The 15,907-nt window shown below is 38.2% G+C and overlaps 1 protein-coding gene across 1 annotated transcript in view; it reads right to left on the bottom strand.

The window, feature by feature from the left end:
- Positions 1-15,907, bottom strand: part of LOC128640569 (killer cell lectin-like receptor subfamily E member 1) — a 102,141-nt gene that overhangs the window by 39,870 nt on the left and 46,364 nt on the right. Inside the window, exon 5 of the mRNA XM_053693040.1 lies at positions 7,165-7,316. Within this exon, the coding sequence (XP_053549015.1) occupies positions 7,165-7,316 (152 nt within the window). The remainder of the gene's footprint in view (positions 1-7,164; positions 7,317-15,907) is intronic.

The following is a 15,907-nucleotide window of genomic DNA, read 5'->3' as shown; positions in this document are numbered from 1 at the left end:
ATTAGGATATATGCCTTGCTCACAAATGTACAGTATATGCCTTGCTCATTAGGGTTCATAACCTGCTCAATAGTGTACAATATATGTATATGCCTTGCTCATTAGGATGTATGTCTTGCTCACAAGTGTACAGTATATGCCTTGCTCATTAGGATATATGTCTTGCTCACTAGTGTACAGTATATGCCTTGCTCATTAGGATAGATGCCTTGCTCACTAGCGCACAGTATATGCCTTGCTCATTAGGATATATGCCTTGCTCATTAGGGTTATGCCTTGCTCACTAGTGTACAATATATGCCTTGCTAATTAGGGTTATGCCTTGCTCACTAGTGTACAGTATATGCCTTGCTAATTAGGGTTATGCCTTGCTCACTAGTGTACAGTATATGCCTTGCTAATTAGGGTTATGCCTTGCTCACTAGTGTACAGTATATGCCTTGCGCATTAGGGTTATGCCTTGCTCACTAGCGTACAGTATATGCCTTGATCATTAGGGTTATGCCTTGCTCACTAGTGTACAGTATATGCCTTGCTCATTAGGATATATGCCTTGCTCACTAGTGTACAGTATATGCCTTGCTCATTACGGTTATGCCTTGCTCACTAGCATAAAGTATGCCTTGCTCGTTAGGGTTATGCTTTGCTCACTAGTGTACATTATATGCCTTGCTCATTACGGTTATGCCTTGCTCACTAGTGTACAGTATATACCTTGCTCATTAGGATATATGCCTTGCTCACTAGTGTACATGATATGCCTTGCTCATTAGGGTTATGCCTTGCTCACTAGTGTACAGTATATGCCTTGCTCATTAGGATATATGCCTTGCTCACTAGTGTAGAGTATATGCCTTGCTCATTAGGATATATGCCTTGCTCACTAGTGTACAGTATATGCCTTGCGCATTAGGGTTATGCCTTGCTCACTAGCGTACAGTATATGCCTTGATCATTAGGGTTATGCCTTGCTCACTAGTGTACAGTATATGCCTTGCTCATTAGGATATATTCCTTGCTCACTAGTGTACAGTATATGCCTTGCTCATTACGGTTATGCCTTGCTCACTAGCATAAAGTATGCCTTGCTCGTTAGGGTTATGCTTTGCTCACTAGTGTACATTATATGCCTTGCTCATTACGGTTATGCCTTGCTCACTAGTGTACCGTATATACCTTGCTCATTAGGATATATGCCTTGCTCACTAGTGTACATGATATGCCTTGCTCATTAGGGTTATGCCTTGCTCACTAGTGTACAGTATATGCCTTGCTCATTAGGATATATGCCTTGCTCACTAGTGTAGAGTATATGCCTTGCTCATTAGGATATATGCCTTGCTCACTAGTGTACAGTATATGCCTTGCTCATTAGGGTATATGCCTTGTTTACTAGTGTACAGTATATGCCTTGCTCATTAGGGTTATGCCTTGCTCACTAGTGTACAGTATATGCCTTGCTCATTAGGATATATGCCTTGCTCACTAGTGTACAGTATATGCCTTTCTCATTAGGGTTATGCCTTGCTCACTAGTGTACAGTATATGCCTTGCTTATTAGGATATATGCCTTGCTCACTAGTGTACAGTATATGCCTTGCTCATTAGGATATATGCCTTGCTCACTAGTGTACAGTATATGCCTTGCTCATTAGGGTACATGCCTTGCTCACTAGTGTACAGTATATGCCTTGCTCATTAGGGTATATGCCTTGCTCAGTAGTATATATGCCTTCTCATTAGAGCAATCAGCTCTTTTGCAACCCATTAAAATAAAAAAATCCCTAATCTAAAAAAAAAAAAACACAAAAAATTTAAAAAAAGCCTAATTCTAACCCCGAAGAAAGTCCGGCGGTGAAGTTCTTCTTCCAGGCGGCAATATCTTCATCCAGCACGGGGACCTCTTCTATCTTCATCAAGGGCGATGGCAGAGCAGAGGTGGCCGCGGAACAGGACCGGCGGCCGTGGAGCCATCCAGCGTGGAGGATCATCTTCGTACGATCGATGCCGCACACTGAAGCTTCAATGCAAGGTACCCGTTTTATATTTGGGGTACCTTGCATTCCTATTGACTGAAAAATTCAAATCAGCCAATAGGATGATAGCTACTGAAATCCTATTGGCTGATTTGAACAGTCAATAGGATTTCAGTAGCTCTCATCCTATTGGCTGATTTGAATTTTTAGCCAATAGGAATGCAAGGTACCCCAAATATAAAAGTGGGATCTTGCAATCAAGCTTTAGTGTGCAGCATTTATCACATGAAGAGAATCCTCCACAATGGATGGCTCTGCGGCTGCCAGTCCTGTTCCGCGGCCACCGCTGCTCTGCCCCACTCCGCCATCGTCCTGGATGAAGATAGAAGAGTTCCCTGCACTGGGTGAAGATGTCGCCGCCTGGAAGAAGACCTTCACCGCCAGATTTCAGGAATGGTGAGTGCCTATTTCAGGGTGAGACTTAGAGGCCTATTTATCAAGCCGTCAACCGCAAATATGCTGGAATTCTGCAGCATAATTGTGGCGAGCCTGATTCGCCCTATTTATCAAAGCCTACAGACTGGCAAAATTAGAAATTTGTGATGTAACATACGATCCGCCAGTTTCAGTCCAACACAGAGCGATGCTTACATCATTGCAGATGTTCCGAATGCAAATTTGGCACTATCTGACTACTTTTGCTAGTTATCAAATTTCTAACAAGTACGCTCGCCACTATTCCGGCCCAGCGTACCTGCTTTTCACCTTAATAAAAGTTATTAACCCATAATCTGCCGCTCCAGACACCGCCGCCACCTACATAAAGTTATTAACCCCTATTCCGCCACTCCCGGAGCCCACCACAACTAAATAAATGTATTAACCCCTAAATCCCTGGCCTCCCACATCACTACCTCTTACTAAACGTATTAACCCCTAAACCGCCAGCCCCCCACATCACCATAAACTAAATTAAACTATTAACCCCTAAAGCTAACAACCCGCTAACTTTATATTAAATATTAACTCATCTCTATCTTATAATACATTTAAACTTACCTTTAAAATTAAATTAAACTATATTAAACTAATAATTAACCTACCCTAACTGTTATACTAAAATTACATTAATCTATATTAAACTAATAATTAATCTACCCTAACTATTAGACTAAAATTACATTAAACTATATTAAACTATTAATTAATCTACTCTAACTGTTATACTAAAATTATATTAAGCTACACATTAAATTAACTATATTATATATTTAAACACCTAACCCTACTCAAATAATTGAAATCTACACTAAAAAAAATACTAAGTTACAAAAAACTAAAAACTAAGTTACAAAAAATAACAAACACTAAGTTACAAAAAAAATAAACACATTAAGTTACAAAAAAAATAAACACTAAATTACACAAAATAAAAAATAAATTATCAAAGATTTAAACTAATTACACCTAATCTAAGAGCCCTATGAAAATAAAAAAGCCCCCCAAAACAAAAAAAACCCTAGCCTACAATAAACTACAAATAGCCCTTAAAGGGATAGTATAGTCAAAATTAAACTTGTATGATTCAGATAGAGGATGCAATTTTAAGCAATTTTCTAATTTACTCCTATTATCATTTTTTCTTTGTTCTCTTAATATCTTTTTTTTTAAAAGCTGGAATGTAAGCTTAGAAGCCAGCCCATTTTTGGTTCAGCATCTGGATAGTGCTTGCTGATTAGTGTCTAAATGTAGCCATCCAATCAGCAAGCGCTATCCAGGACGGTGTTGAACCAAAAATGGGCTGGCTCCTAGACTTACTTTCCAGCTTTTTTAAATAAAGATACCAAGAGAACAAAGAAAAATTGATAATAGGAGTAAATTAGAAAGTTGCTTAAAATTGCATGCTCTGTCTGAATCATGGATGTTTATTTTTGACTAGACTATCCCTTTAAAAGGGCCTTTTGCGGGGCATTGCCCCAAATAAATCAGCTCTTTTACCTGTAAATAAAAAATACAAATACCCCCCAACAGTAAAACTCACCACCCACACAACCAACCCCCCGAAAATAAAAACCTAACTAAAAAAACCTAAGCTCCCCTTTGCCCTGAAAAGGACATTTGGATGGGCATGATTTCTTTGGGGCAATGCCCTGCAAAAGGCCCTTTTAAGGGCTATTTGTTGTTTATTGTAGGCTAGGTTTTTTTTATTTTTTGGGGGGGGGGGCTTTTTTATTTTCATAGGGCCCTTAGATTAGGTGTAATTAGTTTAAATCTTTGATAATTTATTTTTTATTTTGTGTAACTTAGTGTTTATTTTTTTTGTAACTTAATGTTTGTTATTTTTTGTAACTTAGTTGTTAGTTTTTTGTAACTTAGTCATTTTTTAGTGTAGATTTAAATTATTTGAGTAGGGTTAGGTGTTTAAATATATAATATAGTTAATTCAATTTGTAGTTTAATGTAATTTTAGTATAATAGTTAGGGTAGGTTAATATAGTTTAATTTAATTTTAAAGGTAAGTTTAAATTTATTATAAGATAGGGATGAGTTAATATTTAATATAAAGTTAGTTTTAGGGTTTAATAGTTTAATTTAGTTTATGGCGATGTGGGGGGTTGGCGTTTTAGGGGTTAATAACTTTATTTAGTTGCTGTGGGCTCCGGGAGCGGCGGGATAGGGGTTAATAACATAATGTAGGTGGCGGCAGGGTTCCGGGATAGGGGTTAATAACTTTATTACAGTTGCGGCGGGGTCCGGGAGCGGTGGGATAGGGGTTAAACAGTTTAGTATAGTGGCGGTGTTTAGTGACAGTATACAAATAAAGCTGTGAAAAAGCTGAATAGCAGCGAGATCGATGACTGTTTGTTAATAACAGTCCGCTAGTCTTCGCCCCGTACTTTGTGTGCGGCTTTTTGACAGCTTTTTTGTTAAATATGGAGAGTGTATTCAGGTCCGCGGCTGCGATGTTAGGTGATGTCAGGCGAGCGTATTGGTCCCGTCGAATACAGCACGGTTGACGGCTTGATAAGTAGGCCTCTTAGGACTTTTTATTTTTTTGGGGGTGTTTTTTTTTTTTTTTAGATTAGGGATTTTTTTTATTTAATGGGCTGCAAACGAGCTGATTGCCCTTTTAAGGGCAATGCCCATACAAATGCCCCTTTATGGCAATGGATAGCTTAGGTTTTTTTATTGTAAGGTTTTTTATTTTAGGGGGTTTGGTGGGTTGGGGGGTTTACTGTTAGGGGTTAATTTGTATTTTTGAGGTAAAAGAGCTTTTTAACTTAAGGCAATGCCCTACAAAAGGCCCTTTTAAGGGCTATTGGTATCTTAGTGTTAGATTAGGGGGTGTTTTTATTTTGGGGAGACTTTTTTATTTTTATAGGGATATTAGATTAGGTTTAATTTTTTAATTTTTGATCATTTGGTTTATTTTTTTCTGTAATTTTAGACTTTTTTTATTTTTTGTAATTTTAGATTTATTTATTTTAATTTAATCTTATGTTTTTTTTAATAATGTTAGGATTTTTTATTTTAATTTTAATTTAGTATTTTTTTATTTTATGTAATCGGGGATAATTTAGGGGGTGTTAGATTAGGGGGCATAGTGATTAAAACACTATTGATCAAAAGAAAGAAATGTGTAGTGTTAAAAATTGAATAACTACACGAAAGACAGGGATTTCAGCATCCAATTTTATTATGGGTCAAAAGCTATGCACAGAAGCTGTAACAAAATAATACATAGGATCCTATGTATTATTTTGTTACAGCTTCTGTGCATAGCTATATGTTATCCATCTATCCATTTATTAGGTTGCTAATCTGTTACATGTTTGTAAGAACAATACTGCACTGTTGAATTTTCTAGACATTTATGTTTAGTTGGGTATTTTGACCCATAATAAAATTGGATGCTGAAATCCCTGTCTTTCGTGTAGTTATTCAATTTTTAACACTACACATTTCTTTCTTTTGATCAATAGTGTTATAATATTTAAAGGGTCTGCATTCAAATCCTCTATATGAGGTTTAAACCAGGTTAATCACTATACCTGGTGTTTTTCTACAGCCTGACTCCCCTACCTTTGTACATATTTGGCATAGTGATTAAATTAGTTATTTGTGTTGTGGAGGATGGGGGTTTAGGGGTTAATAAGTTTATTTTATTAGTAGCGATGTGGGGGACCAGCGGTTTAGGGGTTAATAGGTTTATTTAGGTGTTAGCGATGTCGGGGGTGGCGGATTAGGGGTATTTAGACTAGGGGTTTATGTTAGGGTGTTAGGTTTTTACATAACTTTCTTTTCCCCATAGACATCAATGGGGTTGCATTACGGTGATCACCATTCCGTGATCGCAGGTGTTAGTTTTTTCTAAAACTTTCTCTACATTAATGTCTATGGGGAAAATGTGCACAAGCACGTCAAGTTAGGCCTTGGGTTTTGTGCGGTATGGAGCTAAACGCACCAAAACTCACAACACAAGAAGGTTTTTCAGTAACTTGTAATGGCAGTTCTATGGAGAGTGCGATACCGCTCATTTTTTGCGTTATTTACGCACCAGGTTTAGCGCACAACCTGTAATCTTGGTCTTTCTTCTTTACAGTCGATGCTTTCTGACTAGGGTTATGCCTACCTTAGGACAATCTAAAGCTTGTGTTCTGTTCACTCTATGAGGCCTATTTATCGGAGGGTGTCAATCAACCCGATCTTACTTGATCGGGTTGAATTGTGGCAATCTCTGTCTGCTTGCTCAGAGCAGGCAGACAGGGTTATAGCGCAGTAGTCTTTAGACCGCTGCTTCATAAATGGGCCTCTATGACTAGGGTCTAAATCTTCCTCACGTAAACCTATTTATTAGCTATAACTTGGCAGAACCCATATGTTTCTCACTAAAATCTATACCATTATTATTAAGGGCTCGATGATCAAAAACAACGTAGAGAAATTACACAAAATCTTTGGGATTTTATAAGACCTTATATTGTAATATAGGAGTCTGTCCTTCACATACAGAACCTGAATAGTGAGATAAAGATCTCTCAAGATAAAATGTGTGTTTATAAAATTATTTAAGGGATCTTGCTGTACTGATCAGATTCTTAGATCATCTCACCGGACCAAAGAGCTTTAGATCGTTAGACCCTAAGTTACTACTATAATGAATAACTTTTAAAAAGTACTTTATAACCTTTTCTATTTGGTCCTCCATGGAAACAATATCTGCATTCATGTCTTGACAACTTTTTTTACTGTTTGTCCAGTTTAGCCTCTCTTTTGAAAAGTGATAACAGGAACCATTGAGAGCAACCCAGTCTTGTGGACAAACATCACACTTGAAGCCTAAAGAGGAGAGATTATAAGAAAATATAAATATTGTACAGGTGAGAGCAAATTAATATATTCAAAAAAATTGGTAATAATTGTTTCTTAAATGAAAAACAAAAAGACGTAGATTACAAGTGGAGCACTATTGATAGCGCAGGGGGCTAAGATTATTGCACATTCTTGTATTACTAGTTTATGGTAAAACAGAATAACCAGAGAATGTTTAGCGTAACCGACATCCCTTTATCGAGCCCTTTGCTTTTAATGGATAATTTAGCCATGATAAACATTGCTCTTATTACAAGCTTAAAGTTATTAAAGTACAGTATTAGGACAACAAGAAAAGTATAATACAAATATTTAAAACATTGTGAAAATAAAATATTACACTCATATAAATATTAAATATAAATTATAGATAAAGGGGCCTATCTATCAAGCTCTGAATGGAGCTTGATGGTCCCTGTTTCTGGCGAGCCTGCAGGCTCGCCAGAAACAGCAGTTATGAAGCAGCAGTCACAAAGACCGCTGCTCCATAACCCTGTCTGCCTGCTCTGAGCAGGCGGACAGGAATCGCCGGAATTCAACCCGATCAAGTACGATCGTGTTGAGTGACACCTCCCTGCTGGCGGACGAGAGTCTGCAGGGGGCGGCGTTGCACCAGCAGCTCTTGTGAGCTGCTGGTGCAATGCTGAATACGGAGAGCGTATTGCTCTCCGCATTCAGCGATGTCTGTCGGACCTGATCCACACTGTCGGATCAGGTCCGACAGACATTTGTTAAATATGCCTCTTAGTATTGAAATAAATGTTTAAAAAGTGTTTTAAAGGGTGCAACCCACTACAAAAAAGTTGGGAATGTTGACTGTTAATGGTGCCCTCAAAGATGTGCAAGTTACCCATGCCATGGGCACTGGGACACCCCCATACCATACCAGGAGCATGAATAAGAGAGGTTCTCCTGAAACATTGCTGCTGTTGCGACTGTGCTGATGAAATGAGCATAAATAAGCGACGTTCTCCTGAAACATCGCTGCTGTTTGTGACTGTGCTGATGAAATAAATTTGTATTTGCTCCACCATGGTTGATGATTGGTTGAATATTGCCTTGGAGGAAGAAGTAGGCCTCCTGCGTGGCGTGCACAGACCATTGTGTGCTGGGCTGAATTGTGGTCTTTACACCCCCATACCATGACAGACGCTGACTTTTGAACCTGACGCTGATAACAGCTTGGATGGTCCTTTTCCTCTTTGGCCTGGAGAGCACGACGGCTGCTTTTTCCAAAAACTATTTGCAATGTTGACTTATCGGACCACAAAACATGATTCACTGTGCTACTGTCCATTTCAGATGAGACCGAGACCAGAGAAGTTGGCGGCACTTCTGGACAGTGTTGATGTATGGCCTCTGCTTTTCATAGTAAAGCCTTAACTTGCATCTGTGGATGCAGCAGTAATGGTGTTGACTGACAAAGGTTTACCAAAGTATTCCCAAGTCCTTATCAGGATATCCGTTACAGACTCATGACAGTTTTTGAGACAGCAACGTCTGAGGGATCAGAGATCACGCGCATTCAGAAGTGGGTTTCAGTCTTAACCTTTATGCACAGAGATTTTAACCAGATTCCTTGAATCTTTTAATTATATTGTGCACTGTAGAGGTTGAAATGCCCAAAATCCTACCGATTTGTCTTTGGGGAATGTTGTTCTCAAAGTGTTGGATTATTCACTGACGCATCTTTTGGCAGATTGCCGAGCCTCAACCCATCCTTGCTCATGAAGGACTTGGCCTTTTTTAGAGGCTCCTTATATACTATAATTTCATGATTGCCTCACCTGTTTCACATCACCTTCTTATTTCAACTTGTCACATCACTATTAGTCCTAAATTTCCCTTGTCCCAACTTTTTTGGGATGTGTTGCATTCATCAGTATTGAAATGAGTGCATATTTTCAAAAATATATTCAATTCACAAAGTAAAACATTAACATTTTTTTAAAACATTAAATAATGTGTTAATAATGAATTTTCAACATAGTACAGGGTGTTTGTTTTTTTTTTGCATTTCCAATACTGTCCCAACTTATTTGGAATTGGGGTTGTATGTATATGTAGATAATATATGCAAATGTCCACAGCACTAGTGATATAAAAGATGTATTTTTTGACAAAAAAACAGCAACGTTTCGTGACTAGTGTCACTTAATCATGATAGCATGATTAAGTGACACTAGTCACGAAACGTTGCTGTTTTTTGTCAATAAAGACATCTTTTATATCACTAGTGCTGTGGACATTTGCATATATTATATTGTTTGTGGAACAGGCAGGTTTCCACGTTCACACAAGCACAGATTCATCCAGCAGCTGTTCCAACTATTACAAGGACTTATATGTAGATAATAATAAAAATAAATCTAACATGTTGCAAACACCTGCACATGTAGACAAAATACATCTTACAAATATAACAATTAAACAATGAAACAATCAGTGAATCCCCAATTGCTCCCATATAAACCTAAAATATTATGATTTAAACTTCATAACTAGAATATTTACAATCCATACTATGCATTAAAACAGCTTACTATAGTTCATCATCAGCAATGGTGTTAATCACACATGCATTTTGATTACCCATATATTTTAAACAAAGTTTATGCAATATTGCGGAGCTAAGCATTTCTCATCATCCAATGCTGGGACATGACACATAGGCATCTATTTATCAAGCTGTCAACTTACCTGCATTCAACAGCACCAATACGCTCGCCTAAGATCGCCTAACATCGCTGCCGCGGACCTGAATACGTTCTTCAAAATTATCAAAAAAGCTGTCAAAAAGCCGCACACCAAGTACGGTGTGATGAGCAGCAGACTGTTGTTAACTAACAGTCATCGATCTCGCTGCTCTTCGGCTTTTTTACAGCTTTATTGGTATCCTGTCACTAAACACCCACACTATACTACACTGTTTACCCCCTATACCGCCGCTCCCGGAGCCCACCACAACTCTAATAAATGTATTAACCTCTAAACTGCCGCTCACGGACCCCGCCACAACTAAATAAAGTGTTTAACCCCTAAACCGCCACTCCCGGAGCCCACCACAACTCTAATAAACTTATTAACCCCTAAACCGCCACCCACGGACCCCGCCGCAACTAAATAAAGTGTTTAACCCCTAAACTGCAACTCCCGGAGCCCACCGCCACCTACATTATATTTATTAACCCCTAATCTGCCCCCCCTACACTGCCGCCACCTACATTATATTTATTAACCCCTAATCTGCCCCCCCCTACACCGCCACCACTATATTAAATGTATTAACCCCTACACCTAAATCTAGCCCTAACACCCACTAACTTAAATATAATTTAACTAAATCTAAATAAATATTCCTAGCATTAAATAAATTATTCCTATTTAAAACTAAATACTTACCTATAAAATAAACCCTAAGATAGCTACAATATAACTAATAGTTACATTGTAGCTATCTTATGGTTTATTTTTAATTTACAGGTAAGTTTGTATTTATTTTAACTAGGTACAATAGTTATTAAATAGTTATTAACTATTTAATAACTACCTAGCTAAAATAAATACAAATATACCTGTAAAATAAAACCTTACCTAAGTTACAATTACACCTAACACTACACTATAATTAAATTAATTCCCTAAATTAACTACAATTAAATAAAATTAAATAAAATTATCTAAAGTACAAAAAAACCAAACACTAAATTAAAGAAAATAGTAAAAAAATTACAAGATTTTTAAACTATTTACATCTACTCTAATCACCCTAACAAAATAAAAAAGCCCCCCCAAAATAAAAAAAAGCCCTACCCTACACTAAATTACAAACCCCCCAACATTAAAACCCACCACCCACACAACCAACCCTACTCTAAAACCCACCCAATCCCCCCTTAATAAAACCTAACAATAACTCCTTGAAGATCACCCTACCTTGAGAAGTCTTCACCCAACTGGGCCGAAGTCCTCAACGAAGCCGGGCAAAGTGGACCTCCAGACAGGCAGAAGTCTTCATCCAAGCCGGGCAGAAGAGGTCCTCCAGATGGGCAGAAGTCTTCAATTAAAGACGGCATCTTCTATCTTCATCCATCCGTTGTGGAGCGGCTCCATCTTCAAGACATCCGACGCAGAGCATCCTCTTCATCCGGAGTCTTCTTGAACAATGACGGGTCCTTTAAGTGACGTCATCCAAGATGGCGTCCCTTCAATTACGATTGGCTGATAGAATTCTATCAGCCAATCGGAATTAAGGTAGGAAAAATCATATTGGTTGATGCAATCAGCCAATAGGATTGAGCTCGCATTCTATTGGCTGATTGGAACAGCCAATAGAATGCAAGCTCAATCCTATTGGCTGATTGGATCAGCCAATAGGATTTAACTTCAATCCTATTGGCTGATTGCATCAACCAATAGGATTTTTCCTACCTTAATTCCGATTGGCTGATAGAATTCTATCAGCCAATCGGAATTGAAGGGACGCCATCTTGGATGACGTCACTTAAAGGACCCGTCATTGTTCAAGAAGACTCCGGATGAATAGGATGCTCCGCGTCGGATGTCTTGAAGATGGAGATGCTCCGTGCCGGATGGATGAAGATAGGAGATGCCGTCTGGATGAAGACTTTTGCCCATCTGGAGGACCTCTTCTGCCCAGCTTGGATGAAGACTTCTGCCCGTCTCGAGGACCACTTCGCCCCGGCTTTGTTGAGGACTTTGGCCCAGTTGGGTGAAGACTTCTCAAGGTAGGGTGATCTTCAAGGGGTTAGTGTTAGGGTTTTTTAAGGGGGGATTGGGTGGGTTTTAGAGTAGGGTTGGTTGTGTGGGTGGTGGATTTTAATGTTGGGGGGGGTTGTAATTTTTTTTACAGGTACAAGAGCTGATTACTTTGGGGCAATGACCCGCAAAAGGCCCTTTTAAGGGCTATTTGTAATTTAGTGTAGGGTAGGGCTTTTTTATTTTGGGGGGGGCTTTTTTATTTTGTTAGAGGGATTAGATTAGGTGTAATTAGTTTAAAAATCTTGTAATTTCTTTATTATTTTCTGTAATTTAGTGGGGGGGTTTTGTACTTTAGATAATTTTATGTAATTGTACTTAATTGTAGTTAATTTAGGGAATTAATTTAATTATAGTGTAGTGTTAGGTGTAATTGTAACTTAGGTTAGGTTTTATTTTGCAGGTATATTTGTATTTATTTTAGCTAGGTAGATAATAAATAGTTAATAACTATTTAATAACTATTCTACCTAGTTAAAATAAATACAAAGTTGTCTGTAAAATAAAAATAAACCCTAAGATAGCAACAATGTAACTATTAGTTATATTGTAGCTATTTTTGGGTTTATTTTATAGGTAAGTATTTAGTTTTAAATAGGAATAATTTATTTAATGCTAGGAATATTTATTTAGATTTATTTAAATTATATTTAAATTAGGGGGTGTTAGGGTTAGGCTTAGACTCAAGTTTAGGGGTTAATAAATTTAATATAGTGGCGGCGGTGTAGGGGGGGGCAGATTAGGGGTTAATAAATATAATGTAGATGGCGGTGGGCTCCGGGAGTGGCGGTTTAGGGGTTAAACACTTTATTTAGTTGCGGCGGGGTCCGTGAGAGGCGGTTTAGGGATTAATAAGTTTATTAGAGTGGCGGTGGGCTCCGGGAGTGGTGGTTTAGGGGTTAATAAGTATAATGTAGGTGGCGGCGGTGTAGGGGGTGGCAGATTAGGGGTGTTTAGACTTGGGGTACATGTTAGGGTGTTAGGTGTAAACGTTCCCATAGGAATCAATGGGATATCGGGCAGCAGCGAACAGAAGCTTTCACTGCTTTCAGACTCCCATTGATTCCTATGGCATTCGCCGCCTCCAGGGCGGCGGATTGAAAACCAGGTACGCTGGGTCGGAATAGTGCCGAGCATACCTGGTAGACATTTGATAACTAGCAAAAGTAGTCAGATTGTGCCGAACTTGCGTTCGGAACATCTGTAGTGACGTAAGCATCGATCTGTGTCGGACTGAGTCCGGCGTATCGTATGTTACGTCACAAAATTCTACTTTTGCCGGTCTGTAGGGTTTGATAAATAAGGGGAATCAAGCTCGCCACAAATACACTGTGGAATTCCAGCGTATTTGCAGTTGACGGCTTGATAAATAGATGCCATAGTACGCTGCAGGGTTGTAACACTTTGCACCTATGGAACCGGTGCACTGTATGCAGCTAATGCGGGTGGCCGTCTAGTCTCTAGGTATATCAAGCAATTATAAGTAAAGATAAGTAAAGAAGTCGGTGCGAATAGTTAATAGCCAGCAGAGAGGGAACTGTACGCATTGATGTATAATAACACCATGGATAAAACGAAGGTGCGCATAAAAAACAAAACAAGCATCGATGTCGCAAATTCACATACCTTAATTAATAGTCATCACAGTGTGTAACACTCCTCTCCCTGTGAAGTCTAATTAAATAATATGGTGTTTCCCTATTGAAATACCCGCTCTATAGCTTATGTAATGGTACGTGGCACGTGAGCAAGGGGTGTGTGTCAAATAGCCAATAGACAGAAGGCATCTACGTAATCATAGTCATTACCAGACTGGAAGGCAAACAATCCCATAGGTAATTTGTTGAAATTCTAACGCTGCTCACTATTGTGGAAATAAGAATAAAATTAAAGCTATGTCATAGACAGCAACAAGATAACTTCTGTCTGCAACTTAATACAATACCGCCCCATGTAAAATAACCAGACATGTTACATGTGAATTACACTCCTTGTACATAAAAGGAATATGGTCAATACGCTATTTTATACCCAGAACAAGAGTGATATGAATATGAGCTAAAAAATTTACAAATAACTACAAAGTTGACAGTATAATCTTAGAGCAGCACCCCAAACCCCCAAGGGGTACATGACCACTCAATCCATAAAACAGGGCCCTTAATCCACAAAAGTTAGATCAATATCGGTCCCTAGGGACCTTTAATATTGTGCTAAACTCGTTAACATTTATATAATCAGAATAATACTGTCATCATGTTTATATATGCAGGACCTTTAATAAAATAAAGATAAATCTTAATGTGTGTTGAGTCCTTTCAGATGCATTGTACCAAGTTTATGTATCCACATAACTTCTCTTTTTAACAATTCGTCATCCCTGTTGCCACCTTTTCTCGGGGGTGGGGGGGGGGGAAATACGATCTTTTAACATCGTTCTCATCAAGGCAATGGAGCCACTGACTGGTCACTTTTATGATTCTTAAAGGCAGACCTGATGGTACTCTTATGGTTGGCAAGACGCTCTCTGAACGAGGTGCAGGTCTTGCCAACTTAATATTTGCCACACGGACAAATGATAATGTACACATCATAATCTGAAGTACAGGTAAGTCTATGTCTGATTGTGTATTGTTTAGTCATATAAGGGTGCGAGAACCGATCACCTGTCAACATAGTGTTGGAAGTGACACAATTCCCACATTTGAAACATCCAGTCTTTATACTAGTTAACCATGTATGGGGATCATGATAAATATCATGCTGGACTAGTAGGGACCTCAGAAATTTGCCTCTTTTATACACCATTCGTGGTGGTTTGGTTTCATTGAATGGTAGGGAAGGGTCTTGTCTCATTTGGCTAATGAGTTTTTAACTATTTTACTAGCCGGAGTATATGTGGTGATGAAGATTTAGGGTCTAACCTTATCCTGATCAAGATGTACAATATCATTCCAGGTTTTTATTATGTCCTTCAGTTTGTAACCCCTAGCTAAAAACTTGTCCCTCATAAGCATGAACTGACACCATTTATCCTCTGAACCTGTGTTGTTCCTTATGACTCTTAATAATTTAGATTTTAAAATCCCAAATTTAAGTTTTGGAGGATGTTGGCTATGAATATAACTTTGTATTAAACTTCCATAATGCACCATCAGTGTTTTTATAGATGCATAAATCCAAGAATTTAATTTGAGTAAAATCATATTCCATTTTAAACTGAACATTGGCCGAATTTTTGTTAAGTTGATTGTATCAGACTTCAAGTTCTGACACACTGCCACCCCAAATGATCAACAAATCATCGATATAGCAACGATACAGTAAAATATTGGGATTGTTGACAGTCTGAGAGTGCAGTCCCCTTCCGTGTTTTGTATATATCTAGGGTGATTACATAAGCCTGTGAACCCTTCACTTGTTCCCAGTTTGTTGGATTGAGAGTTTGCATTGTGTGACTGTTTTAGGGACCCAGGTTTTTGTAAGGGACTTTGACGAGTTACCTGGACTTGTCCTATTTGGCCAGATGCGGTAACTAACCCTTCCATTTTTGCTTTTAATCTTAGCTTAAAGTGTAAGTGAGTGCTGGACTTTGTCTGTGTGTTGTATATATATATATATATATATATATATATATATATATATATATATATATCAAAATGACAAGAGTATTGCATTGAGCAATGATACTTTTTTTATTGGACTAACTATACATTTATAAGATGACAAGCTTTTGAAATTATAATAAACTAGTCGATAAGCCTGCCCAGAGGGCAGTC

This window comes from Bombina bombina, chromosome 9 (genome assembly GCF_027579735.1).
Source record: "Bombina bombina isolate aBomBom1 chromosome 9, aBomBom1.pri, whole genome shotgun sequence".
NCBI lineage: Eukaryota > Metazoa > Chordata > Amphibia > Anura > Bombinatoridae > Bombina > Bombina bombina.
The sequence above is the reverse complement of the archived record's forward strand: the minus strand, read 5'-3'. Positions and strand labels throughout refer to the sequence as shown.